This window comes from Acomys russatus, chromosome 24 (genome assembly GCF_903995435.1).
Source record: "Acomys russatus chromosome 24, mAcoRus1.1, whole genome shotgun sequence".
Classification (NCBI taxonomy): domain Eukaryota; kingdom Metazoa; phylum Chordata; class Mammalia; order Rodentia; family Muridae; genus Acomys; species Acomys russatus.
The window spans coordinates 33,113,083-33,137,326 of record NC_067160.1 but is presented as its reverse complement, the minus strand read 5'-3'; the positions used below and the strand labels follow the sequence as shown (position 1 = coordinate 33,137,326).

General features: G+C 40.2%; 1 protein-coding gene across 1 annotated transcript in view; it reads left to right on the top strand.

Annotated features, from left to right (window-relative positions):
- Positions 1 to 24,244, top strand: part of Rif1 (replication timing regulatory factor 1) — a 59,399-nt gene that overhangs the window by 4,286 nt on the left and 30,869 nt on the right. Inside the window, exons 5-20 of the mRNA XM_051167133.1 lie at positions 560 to 687; positions 770 to 864; positions 3,046 to 3,235; positions 5,322 to 5,414; positions 6,927 to 7,065; positions 9,858 to 10,009; positions 12,530 to 12,647; positions 14,073 to 14,246; positions 14,433 to 14,543; positions 16,043 to 16,105; positions 16,220 to 16,320; positions 18,135 to 18,221; positions 19,650 to 19,723; positions 20,554 to 20,734; positions 22,760 to 22,867; positions 23,156 to 23,305. Of these exons, the coding sequence (XP_051023090.1) occupies positions 560 to 687; positions 770 to 864; positions 3,046 to 3,235; positions 5,322 to 5,414; positions 6,927 to 7,065; positions 9,858 to 10,009; positions 12,530 to 12,647; positions 14,073 to 14,246; positions 14,433 to 14,543; positions 16,043 to 16,105; positions 16,220 to 16,320; positions 18,135 to 18,221; positions 19,650 to 19,723; positions 20,554 to 20,734; positions 22,760 to 22,867; positions 23,156 to 23,305 (1,964 nt within the window). The remainder of the gene's footprint in view (positions 1 to 559; positions 688 to 769; positions 865 to 3,045; positions 3,236 to 5,321; positions 5,415 to 6,926; positions 7,066 to 9,857; positions 10,010 to 12,529; positions 12,648 to 14,072; positions 14,247 to 14,432; positions 14,544 to 16,042; positions 16,106 to 16,219; positions 16,321 to 18,134; positions 18,222 to 19,649; positions 19,724 to 20,553; positions 20,735 to 22,759; positions 22,868 to 23,155; positions 23,306 to 24,244) is intronic.

Below are 24,244 nucleotides of genomic sequence, written 5' to 3'. Positions count from 1 at the left end.
TTTCTTAGTAGAGCATACTTTGTACAATTGCAAGTTAGCAGTAAAATATCTGATATGACAGTCATTTATGGCAGTCATGTGCTCTAAGGAGCTTGAGTATGAGTTCTTACATGATAGTGGTGAGTGTTAGTTTGAAAGTGGTAATAAAAGTGTAGAACCTGGTATTTCCCAAGTGCTAAGTAATCTATTGCAATTGTAAAGGAAACCTACAGGATCCCTGTTAGAGGAACTGAGGGGTAGCTAATATGGAGATCATTTTAACCCACCGCCCAGGGAAGACTTGCAATTTTTTTCTTCTGTGTGAGACTTTAACAAGTCACCCTAAGATGACAATAGTTAATTGAGTTGTGAAAAATAAAAGGTTTGCAATCTGCTACTATGTTTTCTCCTTTGGTCAGGATTTTGTATTTTTGCAAAAAGTATGATGCCTTGTCAGCATCTCTGCAGGCTCTGATTATCTGCAGTTCCTGACCCCCATCTGCTGTTGTTATTTATATTTTATTATTCTTTTAATTTTACTTTTATATTTGACATTTTAAAGATTGCTTGTTTTTTTCAGAGACAAATATTCAAGAACTGCTTTTAACCTTGAATGGTATCATTCAGAGTTCCGACAAAAATCTGTGTACCAGGGCACTGTGGGTACTATCTAAACAGACGGTTCCTACTGAACTTGTCAGCAAAATGGTGAGTATGGTTTGGGAGCATCTGAATTATGTGCCTCAAAAACAGTTGTGGATCATTTGATGTGTGTGTGTTTGTCATTTAGGTATCCGGTATTATTGATTCACTGGAAGTAGTTCTGAGTAAAGGAGAGATGCATTCTGCTGTTGTTGATTTTGAAGCACTAAATGTTATTATAAGGTATGCAGTTGGTTCTTATATAAATTAGAATAATAAAGCTTTGGAGCTTTGAGGTTTGTATAGTTAACAAAAAAGGCAGGTGTTGAACAGTGGGACTGGTGTTTGCTACCAAGCCTGACAACCTGAGTTCAATTCCTAGAATCCATGTAAAAGAAGTAGTGACCCTATTCCTCTTAAGTTGTCTGACCTCCAAACACTGTGTCACCCTGGTACATGAAATACACATTACACATAAAAGTTTAAAATAATAAAGTTTAAAAATACAGAAGTGACTATCCCATAGACCAAGAAAAAGAAGGTAACAAGATGGAAAAGAATCTGTAAGTTACTTTTTTTTTTTTTACTGAAACAGTCTTAGCTAGATTCCTGTTGGTAACATAATCTGGTTCTAAAAATTGTAGGTTAAAGCTTTCAAAATGTACTAAGCGAGCCTATCCTGGAGCATCTTTGCAGATTACTTTTAGACAGGCTGACAACACGCTTTCACTTAGTTTGAATCGCCAAAGGTTTCTTTTTTTTTTTTTTTTTTTGGTTTTTTGAGACAGGGTTTCTCTGTGTAGCCTTGGCCATCCTGGACTCACTTTGTAGACCAGGCTGGCCTCCAACTCAACTCACAGCGATCCGCCTGCCTCTGCCTCCCGAGTGCTGGGATTAAAGGCGTGTGCCACCACTCCCGGGCGTCAAAGGTTTCTTAAAGCTATTTGCTTTAACTTATTTCTGATGCTGTAACTGGCTTATCGATTAGGTCCTGCTTCTCTGATCACCTTTAATAATGCTCAGTTTGTTAGTATAGCTATTTTTTAATATTCTAATTGCAATTACTGCCCCTCTGTGGAGGTTAGAGGACACTTTGAGGGAATAAGTTCTGTTCTCCCACTCTGGATTCCAGAGATCACACTCAGGTCATCAGGCTTGCCAGCAAGCACCTTTAATCCCTGAGACATCTTAGCCCAGCACTTGGGAGGCAGAGGCAGGTGGATCTCCATGAGTTCAAGGCCAGCCTGCACTACAGAGTGAGTTCCAGGACAGCTAGAGCCTCTTAAACAGAAAACCCTGTCTCAAAAAAACCAAACCAAACCAAAATCTTTGAATCTAAGACCAAGATTTTGTTTGCTTTAAATATTTTATGAGAGTTGGGCATGGTTGCTCATGCCTTTAATCCCAGAACTCCGGGAGGCAGAGGCAGGAGGATAGCTGTGAGTTCGAGGCCAGCCTGATCTATACAGTAAGTCCAGAGTAGCCAAGGCTACATAGAGAAACCCTGTCTCAAAAACACACACATTTTATGAAAAGTCTAGGAGTGTAGGTCCTAAAGTTCAGAAGTAGAATGTTTTTTAAGCACGTGGCACTACTTTAAAAAAGGGTTTGTTTATTATACAGTGTTCTACCTGCACGTATACCTGCAGGCCAGAAGGCATCAGATCACATCATAGATGCTTGTGAGCCACCGTATAGTTTTTGGAAATTGAACTCAACCTCTGGAGGAGCAGTCAGTGCCCTTAACCCCTGAGCCATCTCTCCAGCCCTGGTACTACCTTTTTAATCCCTAGAGCTGCAAAAAAAAATAAATCTTACTAATCAAATAAAAACAAGAGAATTCCATTGTGGATGCACGTGTGCAGTGTAGTTGTATACAGGTACAATTTTAATCTGTCTCTGTTCAAATGCATACATACGTTCTCAAGTGTTTGGGCCACATTATGCATATTACTGTGTGGTGCTCATTTTCCTTTTTGGGGCGTGGCACGGTTTGAGACAGGGTTTCTCTGTGGCTTTGGCTGTGCTGGGCTTTGTAGACAAGGTTGGCTTTGAACTTAGAGCAATACAGCTGCCTCTGCCTCCTGAGTGCCAGGAATAAAGGTATGGGCCACCATGTCTGGCTTCCTGCTTCCTGATAATTTCTTTTGCTGTATGAGGAGAGATTTGCATACTAGGCAAATAAGTCTTCTAGCACTAAGTTGTACCCCGAACCAGAAATTAAAAAAAAAAAAAAAAAAAATTGAAGACTGAATCTCATCAAGTTACCTAAGGCTGGATTTACCCCTGACTTGTCGGCCTTGAACCTTGTGATCATAGCCTCTTAAGTAGTTGGGTTTATAGACTGTCACTGCCTTGCTTCCTGATAATTTAGCTTGACCTCATTTTTAAAGTTTAATTTACTCATTGGTTTCTCTCCTGTAGGCTAATAGAACAAGCCCCAGTTCAAATGGGAGAAGAGTCTGTGAGGTGGGCCAAGCTGGTCCTACCGTTAGTTGTTCACTCAGCACAAAAGGTCCATTTGCGGGGAGCTACTGCTCTGGAGATGGGGATGCCATTGCTGCTTCAGAAACAGCAGGAGATAGCCACGATTACTGAGCACCTTATGAGCACTGTGAGTATTACTGCCTCTTAGAACAGTTTCCCGAAGTCTGCACTTAGTGAGTTCTCCCTTGAACTTAACATTCAGCCTGAGTTCATTGGTATTGTTAAACCATCTATCTCTTTGCCTCCTGAGTGCTGGTATTAAAGGTGTGCGCGCCGCCGCCGCCACCACCTGCTTCTTTTTTTTTTTTATTTTTGGCTTTTAAAGAAGGTTTCTCTTGGCTATTGTGGAACTCAGAGATCCGCCTAGCCTCTGCCTCCCAAGTGCTGAGATTAAAGGCGTGCAACAGAAACACCTGGCTCTTTCTTTGTTTAAAACATGGGTTCTGGGAATCAACTGTGGGTTCTCATGCTTGTGTGCCAAGCACTTTGCCAGCTCATGAAGTTTTTATTGGTAAGATGATTTATTTGGAGAGCAATGGATGTTGTTAGTTACTTGTTGCTGTGTTGTGATACTTGAGAGAATAAATAGATTCTTGCTCAAAAAAGCAAAAAAAAAAAAACCCTAAAACTTTGGGATCCAGGTTGGGTCACTTTGTCCCGTGCATTTTACATAAGGAACACCATGGTGATAGAACAGCGTGGTAGAAAGTGTGCTTTATCTTGTTATCTCACAGAGGACTGCACACACCTGTAATCCTGTAACTATTTTTGTTGTTTTTTGAGACAGGGTTAAGCCTTGGCTGTCACTCACTTTGTAGACCAGGCTGGCCTCGAACTCACAGTGACCCACCTGCCGTTGCCTCCCTGAGTGCTGGGATTAAAGGCACGCACCACCACACCCGGCCCATAATTTAAGAGGCATAGATAAGTGGATTTCTGTGAGTTGAAGGCTAGCTTGTCTTCAGAGCAAAGTAACAGGTTATCCATAGTGAGTCTCTGTCTTTAAAAAAAATTCAGAAATTAGAAATCATAGTTTACTAGGAGCAGAGAATTGTAAGGAGCCACAGTAAGATGGGCCCTCAAAGATCCCCCCCTACTTTCTCCAAATAAGTCAGTTTTTATACTAACCTGCTTTCTCCACATAGGCCAGCCTATGTTAGTTTTAAAAATTTATTATTGTAGTATGGTTGTAAGTGCTAGGATATATATACATACACACACACATATGTATGTGCCCGCGAGGACACACACACACACACACACACAAACACACAAACACAAAAGCACACAAGCGCGCGCACTTTGGCACATATGGGAGACAGTCTTTTTTTTTTTTTTTTTTTTCCGAGACAGGGTTTCTCTGTGTGGCCTTGGTTGTCCTGGACTTGCTTGGCAATCCTCTCAAGTGCTGGGATTAAAGGTGCCGAGCTGGAGACAGTCTTAATGTGTAGCTCACTGGTGGATTAAAGGTATATATCACTATGCCCAGTAAGAGGGCAAATAGCAAGTCAGTACTTATGTATATTCTGGGTATCTTTTGTTAGGCTTAAGGGGCAAGGGGTTGCCAGGTGGTGGTGTTGGCAGCTGCGGTTGCAGCGGCAGCTGTGTTGGCAGCACAGGCCTTTAATCCCAGCACTTGGGAGGCAGAGGTAGGTGGATCTCTGAGTTTGAGGCCAGCCTGGTCTACAAGGTGAGTTCAGGGTAGTCAAGGCTACACACAGAGAAACAAAAAACAAAACAAACAAACAAAAAAAGCAGGGGTTGGGGGGCAAGGGGCTTTTACCTAGTGAGCCATTTCACAGGCTCTTGAAACTTTTAGACATGTTATTGTGAAGCTGTTAATAGTGCTATTTTATGTTATTAGTATGAGAGATTGCTACATTATCATTTGAATTCTGGTTAATAATGTGTCTAAAGTTTTTAGAAAGAAGTATGCTGGCAAGGAAACTGAGCTAGACTGCTGGACAGCAGGATGGTTAGATGAGCATTAAGCATATTGGTAGAATAAGTGCTTTCTTTTTACTTTAAATTTATTCAGATTGCTATAAGCTGCAGCTTTTGCATTTTTTTTTTCTTTTATTTTGAGGCTGTATACCTACATTATGGAAAAGGTTATTTGGCTTAAAAAAATTAATAGATGAAAAGTTTTTAGTCTTGGATTGTGGATGTTTTTCTTTTAAAGTATTTGTTATTTATTTATTTATTTTTTACAGAAATTAATCTCAGAACTCCAAAAGTTATTTATGAATAAAAATGAGACTTACGTGTTAAAATTATGGCCTTTGTTTGTCAAACTTCTTGGTAAGGTAAGTGTTACAGATAGTGAATTAGTTGTTTTTTTTTTTTTTTTTCATAATTTGAACATGTCAGGATTTTTAATTTTTAGAGTGCCTCACACTCAAGCTGTTGAGTTCACCACTCAACAATTTGCAGCAATCCTCCATCAGCCTGCTAAGTTCTGGAATTATAGATGTGAACCACTGCACCCATCTTGTGTGTGTGGTTGCCAGATTCCCCCTGCCTCTGTGCTGGGATTAAAGGCATTTGCCACTGTCTCTGCCCAGCTTCTATCTCCTTGCAGGCAGGAGTCTCACATTTATGTGTACTCATTGAGCATGCAGCTGCTACTGCTTTTTTTTTTTTAATTTTAGATTTATTTCTTATTTATATAGTATTGTTCCCAAATACGTGCCTACATGCCAGAAGAGGGCACCAGATATCATTGTAGATGGTTGTGAGCCACCATGTACTTGCTGGGAATAAAACTCTGGACCATTGCAAGAACAGACAGTCTCTTAACCTCTGAGACATCACTCTAGCCCCTGTTACAGTGTTTTTTTGCACTGGGATTACAAGAGCTTGTCACCGTGCCCAGCCTTAAATATATATGTATGTATGCTTATTTTTTAATTATTTTGGCTTTTCAAGACAAGGTTTCTCTGTGTGTCCCTGACTATCCTGGAAACACTCTGTAGACCAGGCTGGCCTCAAACTCACAGAGATCAGCCTGCCTCTTCCTGGGATTAAAGGTGTGTGTAACCATACCTGGCTTGCCTATTTATTTTTATTATACTTTCTAAGAAATTTATTATGCATAGTGTTCTGCCTGTCTGTACACCAGATCTTAGAGATTGTTATAAGACACCATGTGGTTGCTGGGAATTGAACTCAGGACCTTAGGAAGAGCAGGCAATGCTTTTAATCTCTGAGCCATCTCTCCAGCCCTTTGTGTGTTTACTTTTAAACTTTATTATTGTGTGTATGCAGTTGCACTCAGGTATGTAGGATGCATGCACAGAGGTCCAGGCAACTTGTGGAGCTCAGGCTTTTTTGGGGGAGGGTTACAAGGTTCCTCTGTAGTCCTTTCTGTTTGTCCTGGAACTCCCTCTGTAGACCAAGCTAGCCTTCAACTCCTAGACATCCACCTGCCTCTGTGGTGATTAAAGGTGGGTACCACTACTTCCTGACTTGTTTTCAGGGTTTTTGCATAGCTGAGCAAAAAGCTTTTTTTTATAGCTGATCCATCTCACTGTTGGCCCTTTGCCTAGTGTTTTGTTTTCGCCTATCTCTGCCCCTTCAATCAAAGGGGGGGGGTTGATTGAACTGGGGGTTCTCCTCAATGCACAGCAAGCACTTTATTGAATGAGCTGTTTGTTACCCAGATCAGACCCTCAGCATTTTTAACTTGCTTAATATATCCCCACTACTCATCCTATAGATTTTTATGTAAGTAATGTGGCTTTTGTTTACTGATTAGATTATGAATTCCCAAGAATATATATTAAGTAAATAAATAATGTTCTCATTTGTTTTCTTAGACCTTGCACCGAAGTGGGAGTTTCATCAATTCTTTGTTACAGCTAGAAGAACTAGGCTTCCGTAGCGGAACACCTATGATTAAAAAGATAGCCTTCATTGCTTGGAAAAGCTTAATAGATAATTTTGCTTTAAACCCAGGTATGTAAATAGTCTTAAATTCCTTTTAATTTTAAAAGGCTTTTAGTTTATTTTCTTTGTGCATTTAATATTTTGTGTGTGTGTGTGTGTGTGTGTGTGTGTGTGTGTGTGTGACACACACAAATTCAAGGGCATATGGGCCGTGGGAAGAAGGATAGAGGACAACCTTGAGTCCATTTCTTTTGCCATCATTACATTGGTTCTGGGAATCAGACTCGGCATCATCAGACTTGTACAGCAAGCCTGAGACATCTTGCTTGCTGTATTATTTTGAGACTGCTTCTGAAAACATAAGTGAGGCTGGTGTTGGACTAACCAGGTAGCCCAAACGAATCATTACTGTTCAGATTCTTTGGGCTTGATATTGGAATGTTGTTCTTATTAACTTGACCTTAAGGGAATAAGAACAACTATGTTAATAGATTTGAGAGACATTGAACTTTGTGACTTGTTCTAAGTTATTTCAGAGGTTGAACAAAATGAGCACCTCTCTGTGGCTTCCCAGCTCAAGTTAAGTGGGGGGGTGTCTCTTTGCCAGCAGCACAGGAGCCTTGGCTTCATCTCTACTGTAGAGAATCTGATTCATCAGGAGCAATGCTGGTGACAGATGACAAGAGACATAGAATGAGGATATTAATAACTTAATTTTCTCCCCATAGCTCTAGAAATGTGCTCCAAACTGAATTTCTTTACTTTATACAGGTAAAGACAACTGAAAATAGACAACTGATTTGTCTTTATAAGCTCAGTTGGAGTATTTGACACATATATACATGCATATACATACATACATACATACGTATAAATATATACATATAGATAGGAAAAAATAGCCCAAAACATCAATATAAATGTTTCCTGTTAGGTGTGATGGCACACCCCCTCTAATCTCATTTCTCAGGAGATGGAATCAGGTGGAGCTCCGTAAGCTTGAGGACAGCCTGAGCCACATAGTGAGCGCAGGCCAGCGAATGCTGCATAGTGAAAATCGGTCTCCAAACAACAAACCTCCCTCTCCCCCCAGCGAGGAGATAGTTTAATCGTAGATTTGATTGGTAGTATATGTTTGTAATCTTTGTTGCATAATATCTAGACCTCTTTTAGAAGTGGTAATTGAGGTGAAGGTGGGAGTGGGGAAAAGTAGTAATTGAGTTAAATGATAAAGTAGTTATAAAAACTTTGATATGTGCACAAAGACTGTCCGTTTTCTGCACCTAGTCATGAATGCATTTAGTTTTTTATATATATATATATTTTTTTTTTTTTCTTTTCCAAGACAGGGTTTCTCTGTATAGGCATGGCTGTCCTGGACTTGCTTTGTAGACCAGGCTGGGCATGGTGGTGCATACCTTTCAATCACAGCGCTTGGGAAGCAGAGGCTGGTGGGTCTCTGTGAGTTTAAGTTTAGCCTGGTTTATAAAGAAAAGCCCTGTCTCAAAAAACAAAACAAAACAAATGACTTTCAGGAATTAGTGTTTAAGAATACTTCCTGTTTAAAAAAAAGAAAAAACAAAGCCAGGGCATGATGTCATACACCTTTTATCCCATCAGGAGGATCTCTGAGGCCAGTCTAGTCTACAAAGAGTTCCCAGACAGCCAAAGCTAAACAAATGCTGAGGGCTTGCTGCTATTCCAGAGGACACACCCACATTGAGAGGCTTGCCTGTATAACTCCAGCTCTAGGGGGGTCTGACACCCTCTTCTGGCCTTCATGGGCACTTGCACACATGTGACACACACTTCCCCAAACACACCCACATAAAAAAATGAATAAAGTAAAATTTTAAGAATTAGCAAACAAAAAGCCAAACACAATTTGGTTTTGTTTGTATGTTGATTTCTAACAATGGTTAAGTAAGGTAGAGCTGACTAAATGTGTACCTTTCTGAAAATGTGATGCCACGAGTGGTAATGGTCCATGGCTTTTATTTATTTATTTTGGTTTTTTGGGGCACTGTTTCTTGTGTTTCCTTGTTGTCCTTGAACTCTGTATACCAGGGTAGCCTTGAGCTCACAGAGATCTGCCTGTCTCTCCCGGAATCAAAGGTGTGCACTACTCCCAGCACTCAGGAGGCAGAGGCAGATGGATCTCTGTGAATTAGAGGCCAGCCTGATCTACAAGTCCAGAACAGCCAAGGCTACACAGAGAAACCCTGTCTGGAAAAACCAAAAAAATAAAATAAAATAAAGGTTTGCACTGCTACAGCCTATTTATAACCACATTATAATGTAAAAACATGCTTCCATTTCTTCTGTTTGTTTTCAGGCAGAATCTTATGTAGCCCACCTTGGCTTCTACCTTCTGAAACTAGTACTGTTGTCTGGGGCTGTGGCTGTAGGCCTGACCCACTGTGTCTTGTTTTGTTTTGTTTTTTAAGATTTATTATGTATACAGTATTCTGCCTACATGTATACCTACATACCACAAGAGGGCACTACATTTCATTATAGCTGGTTGCCAGGTACCAGGTGGTGGGAATTGAACTCAGTTCCTTTGGATGTCCGAGCCATCTCTCCAGCCCTGCCACTATGGTTCTTTACCTCTGTTTCTTTTAGGAAATTGCAACATCCTTGGCTTTAATCCACTAAATGCCAGTAGCATACCTTCAGTTCTAACAACCTAAAATATTGTAGATATTGCCATGTGTCCACATTCCTGGTGGGAATAGTTAACCCTGTTACATTGTATCTACGATTCTGTGTTTTTCTTCCAGCTGTACTGCAGTTTGTCAAAGTTAATATTTATTCTGACTTCTTTTGCTACAGTAATACTGTCTTCATTTTTTTTTTAGATATACTTTGTAGTGCAAAAAGACTTAAGTTGTTAATGCAGCCTTTGAGTTCCATCCATGTGAGAACAGAAACGTTAGCATTAACAAAACTAGAAGTCTGGTGGTATTTACTGATGAGACTTGGACCTCAGCTCCCTGCCAATTTTGAACAGGTAACATCATAATTATTAACCTTTAACCTAAACATTCATGTGGCTTTTTTTTATTGTTGTTGTATATTTTTCTTTATTCTCATTTTTGTTTTTTGGCCTCTAACTCAGAGTCTCTGCCTCCCGAGTGATGGCTCTCCATGCCCTGCTGTGTTTGTTTTTGTTTGTGTGATTGTGTCTTACTATGTCACCCTAGCTGAGCTGGAACTCCCTTTGTAGATTTGGATAGCAATCTGCCTGGCCTCAAACTCAGGTATACTTGCCTCTGCTTCCTGAGCACTGCAGTTAGAGGTGTTCCCCACCATTCCTGGCATGTGTCCTTAAACTTTTACCAATCTAATCTCAGGTTTTTTAGTTCTGTTTCTTTGTCTCACTTTTTTTTTTTTTTAAGATTTATGTATACAGTGCTCTCCCTGCATGTACTCCTGTGGGCCAGAAGAGGGCATCAGATCACATTATAGATGGTTGTGAGCCATCATATGCTTGCTGGGGATTGAACTCAGGACCTGGAAGAGCAGTCAATGTGTTTAACCTCTGAGCCATCTCTCCAGCCCTGTATCAGTATTTTAAAGGTTTTTAAAAGTCTTTAAACTCTGAGTGTGTTGCAGAGTAATTTATCTATAAGCCTCTAATAAGCAAATGCCAACATACCTACTAGTATAGAGCATTTATTTTTTATTTAAGAATATCTTATTTTTTTTATGTATATGGGTGTTTTGTCTCCATGTATGTCTCTGCACTACTTCTATGCCTAGTGCCAGACCTGGCCAGAAATGTGGATCCCTGGGACTGGAATTACAGATTATTGCGAGGTGGTATGTGGGTACTGGAAACGAAACCCAGATCCTATGGAAGGACAGCCAAGCCAGTGCTCTTAAGGGCTGAGCTATCTCTTTCCAGATACTCTTGATTTATAAAATAAACTTTTTAGTGAGTCTGTTAACATTAGTGAAATAGCAAGTACCATACCACAAGGTTAGAAATAAAATCCTTTTGTTTTTGTTTCTCCTTTTCAAGATCACATAGTTAAAATCAGTCATTTAAAATAGTTACAGTATACACATGTTTAGTCTGATCTAAGCCTTTTTTGTTTGGCAATTTCTTTTTTTTTGTTTTTTTTGTTTTTTGAGACAGGGTTTCTCTGTGTAGCCTTGGCCATCCTGGACTCACTTTGTAGACCAGGCTGGCCTCGAACTCACAGTGATCTGCCTGCCTCTGCCTCCCAAGTGCTGGGATTAAAGGCGTGCACCACCACGCCTGGCTTTTGTTTGGCAATTTCATTGTTGGCTTCTAATTTAAAAAACATTAGAAGGGGCTGGAGAGATGACTCAGAGGTTAAGAGCATTGACTGCTCTCTTCCAAAGGTCCTGAGTTCAATTCCCAGCAACGACATGGTGGCTCACAACCATTTATAATGTGATCTGATGCCCTCTTCTGGCCTACAGGTGTACATACAGGCAGAGTACTGTATACTTTTTTTTTGTTTTGTTTGTTTTTCAAGACAGGGTTTCTCTGTGTAGCGTTGACCATCCTGGACTCACTTTGTAAACCAGGCTGGCCTTGAACTCACAGCAGTCCGCCTGCCTCTGCCTCCCGAGTGCTGGGACTAAAGGCGTGCGCCACCATGCCCGGCTCTGTATACTTAATAATAAATCTTTTTTTAAAAAAAACACATTAAAAGATAGATTTTACTTGTATATCTGAAGTGCTTTTCTTACATTTGTAAATAAACAACAAGAACTGATGTTTTGGATAGAGTATTTGTACTAGGCTGTTTCTCTTCAATTTAAAAGGTGAGTCCCCACACTTTAAAACAGGTTGACCTGGAAATTGAGGCTCTTTCTCTGTTTTCTTGAGTTAATTGGTATTATGTGGATGAGCCATGAGCCATTATGCTGTTTACGTTTTGGTTGTTTTTTTGAGACAGTGTCCATGGCTAGAACTTGCTCTGTAGCCAAGACTAGCCTTCTGATCGCCTGCCTCTTGTCTTCTAAGCACTGAGATTATAGGTGAGTACAGCGTTACAGTATTAGAGATCAAAACCAGGATTTCACACATGCCACCTGAACCACACCCCAGTGCCATGCTGTTGTTTAGAAATCCTAGGTTTAACTAGGGGACCCTGTGTATACTGGGGAATCTACATTGAGCTTTATCCCTGGCTTTAGTTCCTGCATTTCACATAGAAGCCTCCCAAGTTTGATATGACATAATTCAAAATTGGTATTAAATAAGCCATAGGGAAATCTTCAGATTCAGTCATAGTAAGGTCCTAAGAGTCTAATCTAGTTGTCCAACATATTAATTGGAAGAACATAGCGAATAGATGGGACAGGTAGTGGACAATTTTAGAAGTGAGCTTTTAAGTTTAAGTTATCTGCCCTCCTCTGCCTCCTGAGTGCTGGGGTTGAAGGCGTGCGCCACCATGCCCTGCTTTAGGTTGCTTCTTAGAGAATACATATTTTATAAAGCTTTTACAAACTTGATAATGAAATCATTGCTGTTTTGCCTTTTCATCTGTAGGTTTGTGTGCCCCTGATTCAGAGTACAATCAGTGCTGATAGTATTATTTCACCTCAAGGCAGTACACCTCGAGGCTCTACTTCTCCTGGCTTAAGTCCACTCAGTCCTGGACATAAAGGTGAGAGAGATTGCCTTTCTTAGTCTCTGTTCGCTCACTCCTGGACATAAGGTGAGAAGGATTTCCTTCCTTCTCTTGAAGAGTCTTTGAAGGAGTAGTCACACTCTCTTCTGGGGCTTAGATTTTTTTTTTCTCCTTCTTTTGAGACAGGGCTTCTCTGTGTAGCCTTGGCTGTCCTGAATGAACTTGCTTTGTAGACTAGGCTGGCCTCGAACTCACCTGCCTCTGCCTCCCAAGTGCTGGGATTACAGGCATGGCCACCACGTCCGGCTTGTTACTGATTACTTTTAACTGGATTATTTTGGGTGGTTGGGAAACAAATTTTGTTTTGTTTAGTGTTTTAATTTATTTTGTCCCAGGTCTCATTTTGTATGTAGCACAGAGAGATTAAAAAAAATAAAACAACGAAAAAAAATTTTTTTGAGGTAGTGTTTCACTATGCAGCCTGGACTGACTTGAGCTCTTTGGGTCTTTTGAGACTTGGTCTCACTATGTAGTTCTGGTTAGCCTGGGAACCACTATGTTGACCATGTTGGCCTTAAACTGACATGAGTCCTCCTGCCTCAAAATGCTGTGATTACAAATGGGTAAAACCAGGCCCTACTCCTTTAAATGCTATTGTGCTTGTATGGAAAAACTGGGTCTTAAAATATAGCAGACTTTCTTGGACCTGCCAGTGGTAAAAATAATGACATGGAGGCTTTTTAATTATTTTAAAGCTTAGGCCTTTACTTGCACAGTCTCCCAGCTGTTCTAATCTTACGCCAGCTCTCTGGGTAGACCCTAGCACCTGGCTAGCTCTGTACTTTCTGTACTCCACTGTGGTCCACCCTACTCCCTCCTGTCTGTTCCCTGAATCCCCCAAGTCTCCTCAGCTTACTTCTCTTCCTGAAACTTCTACCTTACACTTGTTGATTACAGCCAATAGGCAAGTGAGGAAGAATAAATATTTACAAGACTGGTGATGGGCCATAGAAATAACAATACAAGCCTGGCATGGTGGCGCACGCCTTTAATCTCAGCACTTGGGGGAGGTAGAGGCAGGTGGATGGCTGTGAGTTCGAGGCCAGCCTGGTCTACAAAGTGAGTCCAGGACAGCCAAGGCTACACAGAGAAACCCTGTCTCGAAAATCCAAAAAAGAAATAACAATACCAAGATTTGGCTAGTACTTATGCAGGCCTTTTTAGCAATCAACAATTGAATATACAGAGACACACCTTCACATAATGTACACAAACATTAAAAGATACTTAGAACATGCAACTCAGTCCTTTGCAACACTTCAGAGTGTCTATTCAGGTTACAGAAAGGATTGGATATTTTCAAGGTTTGTCTTAATGCCTGAGAAATTTGCATCATGTTTTAAAGGTGTAGTGTATTGATAGGGAGATTAACTTGAGTAACTTGGTCTTTCTCTTTTAAAGGCGCTCCTCCTTACGGAGGTCCTGCAACTGCTCGCATGAACATGAGTTCAAACACCGGTGGAATGGCTGCAATCCCTTCTATTCAGCTTCTGGGACTGGAAATGATGCTGCATTTTTTGTTGGGTCCAGAAGTCTTGAGTTTTGCCAAGAAACACAAGCTTGTATTGAGCTTAGGTATTTGTTTTTGAAATAATTTTGTGTGTTAGAAACAATCCAAAATGGTTGGATGGAGTAGAGGCTTCAGTTTCACAACAGCTTACTAACAGTGATTTTCTTGTATTTGAAATGAGTTCAGTTTTTTATTGTGAAATTTGTTCCCTAAATCTTTCGGCGGGATTTTCTTTTGTTTTCTCTATTTAGAGCCACTGGAACACCCGCTAATCAGCAGCCCTTCTTTCTTCTCCAAGAATGCACATACACTCATCACTGCTGTTCATGATAGCTTTTTTGCAGTTGGAGGAGATGCCTCAGGTAAAATGGAGCAACTTTTTAAAATTCAAAAGTGTGTTTAAGTATTTACCTCATCTTTGGTCATACATGTGCCACAGCACACGGGGATGTCAGAGGGTAACTTTTTGGGGCTCAAGTTCTTCACCATGTTGAGAATCGATTTTGGCTATCAGGATTGAAAGCAGGGACCTTTAGCCACTGAGCCATCTTACCAGGCCAAAAGTGTATTTTAAAGGACGATTAAAATAGCAAATATTAATTTGGTGTTAACTCATTGGCTAGATTTTACACCACTTCATTGGGAAGGCAAAGGCAGGCCAATCTTCTTTGTATTTGATGTCTGTCTTGTCTATGTAGCATGTCCCAGGCATGTCAAAAGTACCTAGGAAAAGAAAGAAGTTGGTTGTGCAAAGAAATAATGTATAAAGTTATATAGCGACTAATAAATAGAGCTCTGGCTCAAGCCTAGGCTCTGTGGCTTCATATCTGCATTTAAGTTTGTTCAGGGCCTAACAAAGGCTATAAGAAATGGAAAGCCAGGCATGGTGGCTTACCTTTGTAAACCTTGTACTACAGATTAGGTACTACAGATTAGGTAAGGAATGAGTATTGAGGTCATCTTGCATGGCAGAATGAGAGCTTGTTTTGGGGGGGAGAAAAAAAAAGACATGAAAGACATGAGTATAGTGGCAAACACCATCCCAGCACTGCAGAAGTTGAGGCAAGGGTCTCTGATTTGAGGCTGAAGTGATTTTCAAACCTAGAGCCTGTCACCTCAAAATAAGTCAATACAGGCTCCTTAGCTGCTTGGAAGGTGAAACTTTTTCCTATTATACATCTGTTGTGTATTTATGCATTGCCACGTCACATGTGCGGAGGACAGCTTTTGGAAGTTGGTTCTCTATACTATGTAGGGTCTCAGGATCAAACTGGAGTTTCCATACTTGGCAGCAAGTGCCTCATGAGCCATTTTATTGTTGTTTTTAATAAAAGTGTATGGGTGTGGGGAGTTTGCATCCTTTGGAGGAAGCACCTTGGTCTATGTAGCTCTGCTGTCCTAGAACCAATGGCAGTCCTCTTGTCTCTGCTTCTTAAATATCACCACACATGGCTCTGTTATCTTTCTAAATCATTGTGGGTTTTGTTTTTTCACAAGTGGTGAAACACTTGTGAAAAACTTAACCATACAGATAAACACTTAACCATACAGATAAAGGAACAATGAAAACATTTATTTTTTTGTTATGTGGTCAACCTGTTAGCATGTTGTAGTCCTTCTAAAAAAAATTGAAACAGCAGTTTTACAAATACTCAAATTAGTGCTCAGATTGTAACTTCTTTAGTAGAAGGAATGAGAGAACGAGTTTTGTTGTTATGTGTATGAGTATTTTGTCTACATGTGTGTGTGGTGTACTCCAAGTGGTCATAAGAGGGCATCTGATTCCTTGGAACTGGAGTTACTTAGAGCTGGGATATTAGGAACTGAACCCTATCTTAAAAGTGCTTGTATTCCTTGGCAGATACAATAGTCAGTGGTATCTGGAAGGAGCTGATTAGCCTGGTGAAGTCAGTTACTGAGTCAGGTAAGCACAGTCACAATGGTCAGTGACCTTCATAGCACAAATGCTTTGTCAGTGTGAGAACCTTGTTCTATCATAATATCAGGGAATTATATCCTTCCTTTTACTCTTCCATAGGAAACAGAAAAGAAAGATCAGGTTCTGAAGTTTTAACCCTCCTACTAAAATCTTTGGAAAGCATAGTGAAGTCAGAAGTATTTCCTGTATCAAAAACCCTGGTAAATATATTTATAAATTGCCTTAAAGTCTAATATTGAAGTTTAGTATATATTGGTAGTTGCTCAGATGAGGTTGGCATAATACCAAATACTGACTAGCAATTCATCTGTATTGTAAGTGCCATTCAAATGTCATTTGAAACCTGTCTAGGAAATGGCTGTGTTGTGGCTTTAAAGAAAGCCATGCTGGGCGTGGTGGCGCACGCCTTTAATCCCAGCACTCAGAAGACAGGCAGGTGATCACTGTAAGTTTGAGGCCATCCTGGTCTACAAAGAGAGTTCCAGGAAACCCAGGAACTCACAGAAACCGTGTCTCAAAAAACAAAACAACAAAAGAGTAAATCTCAAATGGTCAATTTTACCAGCCATATGCTGGGGTGAAAACTTATTAGCTCAAAGAGAGGCAGAGAAGCACCCAGCTGACCTTCGCTCAGCTCATGTCCCAGAGGGAAAAAACAAAACTAAAAGCCCAAGTACTTGCCCATAAACTCTTATCTTTGTCAGCTGCTTTCTTGTTTCGCCTCCTGGCCTAGGGTTAACTTTATTAAATCCTTTGTACAGAAATCTTGTGTTAAAGGTGTGTGTTAGGGCTAAACCACACCAAACAAGAAGCAGGATTTTACAGTTCACAATCTTGGGGTTCACAGTAGGACTCTGCAACACTCTGAATAATAAATCGTGGCAGCTTTAGACATCTGCAGAGTGGTTCAAGGGATCACCAGCTTCATACCAAGAGTGGAATAAAGGACATGCAGCTTGAACATATTTTAATGTCCAAAGTTCTAGGTAGCAGTAGCACAGTGACATTGCCTTTGCTAATTAGGTATACTTTAAACTTAGCGTTACTAGATGGTATCAAGGGCAGCAGAAGAGAGTAGATTGGTTCCCTTTGTCCAGCTGAGGGAAAGTGCCTTCCTGGTCCATCAGTTCTGAAGTTCAGTTTGTAAAGAGAGTGTAGTCAGTCTGTAATCCTAGCACCAGGGAGGCAGAGGCAAGAAGACTCTTGAGTTTGAGGCCAGCCTGGCCTACAGAGTCCGTCCAGGACAGCCAGGGCTACACAGAAACCCTGTCTCAGAGAGGGGGAAGGGGCGGGGATGTTCTTAGTTGTTTAATGAGTTAAATTAGTTTATGCTTCCTACGCATTCTGGGAAGGCTCAGCTTCAGTGTATTTCCAAAACAAAAATGTTTTTTACTAAGAACTATTAGGACACTCAGCACTGTTTAGTTCATTTTAATACGAGCACAGGAAAACATTTGGAGAATAGTTTGGGAGGCTTCAGCATCTTTGGATTTATAATCTGAGAGTCAATTTGTAGTTAGCAAGCTTCCAGCCTATTATAGTATGTCATTGCAGAGTTTCTCGTAAGAATATAAAATTTAAATAGTGTGAAGGTTCAGTTTTAGAAGAACAGTTAAATTGTAGATATTCATATAGTTTTTTTTGTTGTTGTTTTTGTTTTTCGAGACAGGGTTTCTCTGTGTAGCCTTGGCTGTCCTGACCTTGCTTTGTAGACTAGGCTGGCCTCGAACTCACAGCAATCCGCCTGCCTCAGCCTCCCTAGTGCTGGGATTAAAGGCGTGAGCTACCACGCCCAGCTGTTTCTTTTCATAGTAATTGAAACAAGGCAAAAGGTCTTTATATTTTTTAATTTTTAAAATGAATGTATACATATTACTGAATATACTGTAATGAATTACAGGTGATGGTTACTTGTAATAAATTATCAGAAATATAGATGACAATGTAAGATTTTTACTGAGTAACAGCTTTTCAGGTTTTTATGGCTAACTACTGTAAAATGTTTCTTTCCTAGGTCCTCATGGAAATTACAGTTAAAGGACTTCCTCAGAAAGTATTAGGTTCACCAGCATATCAGGTTGCTAATATGGATATTCTTAATGCAAGTATCTTAAAATGCAGTGTAGTTATATGATAAAGATTGGCAAAACAAAAATTCTTTAGTTTTTTTTTTTTTAAATTTATTTTATGTGTATGAGTGCTCTGTTTTTATGCACACCAGAAGAGGAAATTGGATTCCATTATAGATGGTTATGAACCACCATATGGTTGCCAGGAATTGAGCTCAGGACTTCTGAAGAGCAGTCAGTGTTCTTAACTGCTGAGCCATCTCTCCAGCCCCCTAGATTTCTTTTTTTCTTATTTAAAAAAATTTATTATATCAATTTATTCAGATTACATCCCAATTGTTATCCCCTTACTTGTATCTTCCCATTCCCACCTTCCCTCCCTCCCTCCCTCTTTTGCCCTATTCTCCTCCCCTGGACCTCTGACAGAAGGGGCCTCCTGCCTCGCTGTATGACCACAGCCTATCAGGTCTCATCAGAGAGCCTGCTTCCCCTGCTAGATTTCTTAAAAAATAATAAATGCTTGGATTTTGTTGATGAAGTTAAAAACGAAAATAATAGATCACTGTGGAAAATTAAACGTGGTGCTGTGCTAGTGAGTAGATGCACATTCTTTTCATGGATTAAATAATGGATGTCAGAAAGAACGTTTCCTGTTTGTGTGGAATAATATTACTGGCTACTGCTAGACTATTTGAAAACTCAGTAATATTAGCTTAATAATGTGACATATACTTTGTTGTTTCTAGGTTAGTGTGTTAGTGGTTTGTTTGTTGTTTTTTAAAAATACTTGACACCTTACCTTCTTTGGTTTCTCATGGAAGGACTATGATGAGCATAGAGGTGGATTTGATTTTTATTTGAAATATTTTTATTTAGTCATTTTATTTTAAATTGTTTCTATTTGAGTCTGGGAGTGTGTGTGTGTGTGTACACGCATGCACTCTCCTGGTGCTAGAGTTGAAGGAGGCTGTGATGGACCTGACACAGGCATTGGGAACTGAAGCCTGGCCCTTTGTCAGAACAGAACACATGCTGAGCCACTGAACCCTCTCTTTAGCTTTAAAAAAAAGACCTGTCTATGTAGTTGGCCTGGAACTTGCTCTATAGACCAGGCTTGCTTCTACATTTCAAACTCAATGTATCTGTCTCTGCCTCCTATACGCTGTCACCATGCCTGGTTTGCTTTGTTTGTTTGTTTGGAAGATGGGGTCTCAGTCTCTCACACAGACTTGATCTCGACCATCTTGCCACCTCAGTATACTACGTGTTAGGGCAGATTATAAGTGTGTGTCACTATGCCTGGCATTGTGTGTGGTTTTAAATGTAACCTTCCTGTTGTCATCGTACCCTAATAATGCTAAAAGTTCAAACTGTCATGCTAAAATGAGTCAAGTGACTGTAGGGGGAAACTTGCAGTTCTTTTTACTGGGAATTGTGACTTTGTTCTCTTTCTTTTTCAGGGAACTCCAGCATTGTTCTTAATCCAGTTAATTTTCAACAACAATCTTTTAGAATATGGTGTAGGAGATGAAAAGTAAGTCTGTACCTTGTTTTTTATTTTAAATTCAGTCATGGTCTCATGAGGCTCAGGGTTGCCTGGGATTGCTGTGTAAGGAGGCTGATTTGAAGTGACTCTCCTCTCTCTCCACTTCCTAATTTCTAAGATAACAGGTGTCTATGATCATACCCTTTCTGTTTGGTGTTTTTATTTAGACCATGGTCTGTAGTTCTGTCTACTCTGGTTATGTAGACACACAGGTGTCTACCTCTCTCTGCTGGGATTAAAGCTTGTATCACCAATCCCAGTTTCATTGCTGATTTTTCTTGTAGTATACTGAGTGCTAGATTATAGATAGAAACACCATGCTCAATTGGTCATTTGTGGTTTTTTGATGTGGCTTTTTAGCTCAGGCCAATGTCACTCTAGAACTTTCTGTGTGAGATTCCCAGGGCTGGCATTACAGTTGCTGCCCCCAGATTTTGTGCCATAATTAAAAAAAAAAAAAAAAATTTTTTTATCTGTGTGTTTTGTCTTCATGTATGTCCTCACCATGTGTATGCTTAGAGGGCAGAAGAAGGTGTCAAATCCCTTGGATCTCAGTCTTGTGTGGTGACAATGTGGGGTCTGGGAATTGAACCCAGATTCCCTGAAAGAACAAGTGCTCTTTGTCATAGTATAAAAAATTTAAAACAACAAAGATAATTTTTAAAAAGTAGGTCATGGTGGTATTAGGGGCTGAGGGGATAAATAATAAAATGGACTTAGAAATTCATTGTTTCTTGTATTTAGCTGTTAATTCTAGAGTTTGCTAAAACATCATTAGGATGAATACATCATTCTGATCCATTGTTCACATTTTTTAGGTTGTTTCTCAATCTAGAAACGCTTGTGGGCTGTGTGCTTTCTGGTCCGACTTCACCACTAGCTTTTAGTGACTCTGTACTAAGTGTGATCAATCAAAACGCAAAGCAGTTGGCCAACAAGGAACATCTCTGGAGAATGTGGAGCATTATAGTCACTCCTCTGACTGATGTGATCCATCAGGTACGACACAGTTGCCACGTCTCCCTCCCTGAGTCTGGACTAATATTTATAAAGCATGCGATATGGATGAGGCTGGTCTTCTGCTCTCTCAGTGCTAGGAGGTTCAGCTTATCATGCTCTTCACCGCCCCCCCCCCCCCCCCCTTTCTTGGAAAAGAACACAAGGAATTTAAATAAAAAGAGAAATACTTTGTTTTTTCTTACACAGTTAGTGATTGGTTGGTTGGTGTACCTGATTTATTTTCTATTGTGATAGTATAGGCCAAATAGCTCCTTATCCTCTAATAGTGCTGATAATCCCTGCCTCCTGTGATAACGTCTGTGTCAGTGTCTCACTGTCTAGCCTACACTGGCCTCCTACCTTGTGTGCTTTCTCGCCCCATCCTTCTATTGTTTGGATCTTTGAATACTTATATTGTTTTCTATCTGATACACATCAATATAAAATGGTCTTTGTTTTGTTTTCCCTTTGAAACAAAGTCTTATTCTATAACCAAGGTGAATTCATGTCTTAGTTTCCCAAAGCTAGACTTCAGGTTGTGTGCTTACCACACCTGACCCTCCATAGTCAAGCCATGATGCCTCATTCAGCCTTCTGTAAGTGTGGGACCTGTTAAGAGTTGAGTATTTCTTGGGCTGGAGAGATTGTTCAGAGCTGTTCTTCCAAATGTCCTGAGCTCAATTCCTAGCAACCAGATGGCGACTCACAACCTCTTCTGGCATGCAGGCTGAATATTAAATAAATAATAAATCTTTTTTGTTTTAATTGAGTGTTTCTTAGATTTAAGTGTTCATAGTTTTGAGTATTAATACGATAAAGAACACAAGTTGGCTTTTCTGTTTTGCTTTGTTTTGGTATTTTTGTTTGCTTGTGAAGTGTAAGTTCAAATTTCTTTCTTTAGGTTAATTTTAAGTAACTCAAAATGAAGACTCCAGAAGTTCTCCTAGAAGGCAAATAGATGCATTTCTAAGAATCATCACGTTAGCTTGGCTGTGGTGGCTCACACCTTTACTCTCAGCACTTGAGAGGCATAGAAAGGCAGAACTCTGAGTTTGAGGCCAGCCTGATCTACAGAACAAGTTCCAGAACAGCAAAGACTGCATAGAGAAATCCTGTCTCAACAAACAAAACAAAAAAGAATCTCTTCACCTTAAACTGTAGTAGAGGCAATTTATGAATCTACTAGCCTGACTAATGTATTAGAAAAGGTTTGTGGTTGTGTGTGGTTTTGAGATGCCGCCCTTCTGTAGCTGCATTCCCTGGGATTCCATAGCCCAGGCTGGCCTCAGGCTCATGGGAGCTCATCGCTCTCTCTCAATTTGTTCCCTAAAGTTTCTGAGAACAACAAAATTCACACAAACTGGTGGTGAAAACAAGAGAATTAATGTTTATTTTTTCTTTGTTTTTTGAGACAGGGTTTCTCTTGTAGCCCTAGCTATCCTGAAACACTCTGTAGACCACATTGGCCTTGAACTTGGGGATTAGCCTGCCTCTGCCTCCCAAGTCCTGGGACTGAAGGTGTTTTTCATTTGAATTAATTTTTGATCTTTTATGTATAGGTACTAGAGTCAAGCCCAAGAAAATAAAGTACGTTTACAGATAATTAGGCTGTACTTCTAGCTCCAACAATAAGTAGGAACATAAGCTGTCAGTTCTGAAGACCAGAAGTCTGCTTTTCTGTTTTGGAACCCTGAGAGAACCTGTTGCCTTCCTCAGATAATATGGTAGCCAGCAGTCCCTGACATTGAATTGTCTCCACATCATGTCAGCTGTCTTCCCATGGTAGTTAGAATGCCATTTGTTGGGTTTGACATCATCTCACTTGAGGCTGACTTCATACTCACTCTGCACGGGTGTTTCTTTCCTTTTCACTAAGGCATACTCTGGTACCTAAGGCTGTAAGTGCAGCATCTCTGGAATACGTTCTAGTAGAACACAGCTTTGACATGGGAGACATATTACCATGTAGGACCAGAATTAGATGGTAATTGTCTAACTTCATATTTTTTTGTTTGTTTGTTTCAGACCAATGAAGTGAATCAAGGTGATGCCTTAGAACATAACTTCAGTGCCATCTATGGTGCATTGACTTTACCAGTAAACCATATTTTTTCAGCTCAGACATTTCCTGTGGTAAGAACGTATAATGTTTGAGGATTTTGTGCCTTTCTGGAAATACTGCCTATGTATATGACTAGCACCAATCCTGGTTTTTCATGTTTGTGGGGTGGATGAATGTTTGTGTGAAGGCGAGTGGACAGTGGAATGAGACTTCCCTTTTTGTCATTTGACTTTTGACCTATGGTAATTTCTAGTACTGTTCATGTAGAATTTTTTTTTTTTCAGTCTTGAAGATGTATTATTCGTGCTATATATTTGGTACGTTGGTGTCAATTTATAAAATTTCTTTTTTGTTATTAGGCTACCATGAAAACTTTACTTAAAACTTGGTCGGAATTGTATAGAGCTTTTGCTCGCTGCGCTGCTTTGGTGGCAACAGCAGAAGAGAATTTATGCTGTGAAGAACTTTCTTCTAAAATGACGTGCACTTTGGAAGGCGAAGCCCTTTCAGTGAGTTTTTCCCCTGCACTTTTTAATTTAATTGAATTTTATTTTCCGTTTTTCGAGACAGGATTTCTCCTCTGTGTAGCCTTGGCTGTCGTAGACTCACTTTGTAGATCAGGCTGGCCTTGAACTCACAGCGATCAGCCTGCCTCTGCCTCCTAAGTGCTGGGATTAAAGGCGTGCACCACCATGCCTGACTCCCTGTACTGTTTAAAAACTGAAGATAGCACTCAAAAGTTTATAGTTATCTAAGCTCCTTTATAAGAGGTCTAGTTGTTGCAGAAAATTACAAGTCTATATTACCTTGGGGTGCCTTTTTCTCTTAACCCTAGTGTACGCTTTTTGTTTGGTTTTTGGTTTTGGTTTTGGTTTTTTCCAGACAGGGTTTCTCTGTAGGTTTGGTTGGCCTGCATTTGCTTTGTTGACCAGGCTGGTCTCAAACTCACAGAGATCCACTTGCCTCTGCCTCCCTGTGTGCTGGGATTACAGGCGTGGATCACTGTGCCTGGCTTGTCTAAGCTTTTCTTACAATATCTTAATTGTGCTACAGTTTACCTTTTCTGAAACTATTCTCAAAATCAAAGCGTGAATCTTGGTAAGGCCAAGAACTGTGAGGAGAACTCAGTCTGCTGAGAATGGCTGTATAGAGCTTTGTCTCTGTCTGGCTTTTTTGTTACAGGTTGTGTGAGATCATCTTTCTCTGTAGAACACAGAAGTAGTTGGCATGGAAAAGAAAGCACACTATACAGCTTTCCCACTTTTGATTGGGTCTAAATTCCAGAGCTCAGCAAATCTTAGAGCTAGCAGGCCAAATTCCTATGTGTTGTTGTTGTTGTTGTTTTTGTTTTTCCGAGACAGGGTTTCTCTCTGTGTGGCCTTGGCTGTCCTCGACTTGCTTTGTAGACCAGGCTGGCCTCCCAGCAATTCGCCTGTCTCTGCCTCCTG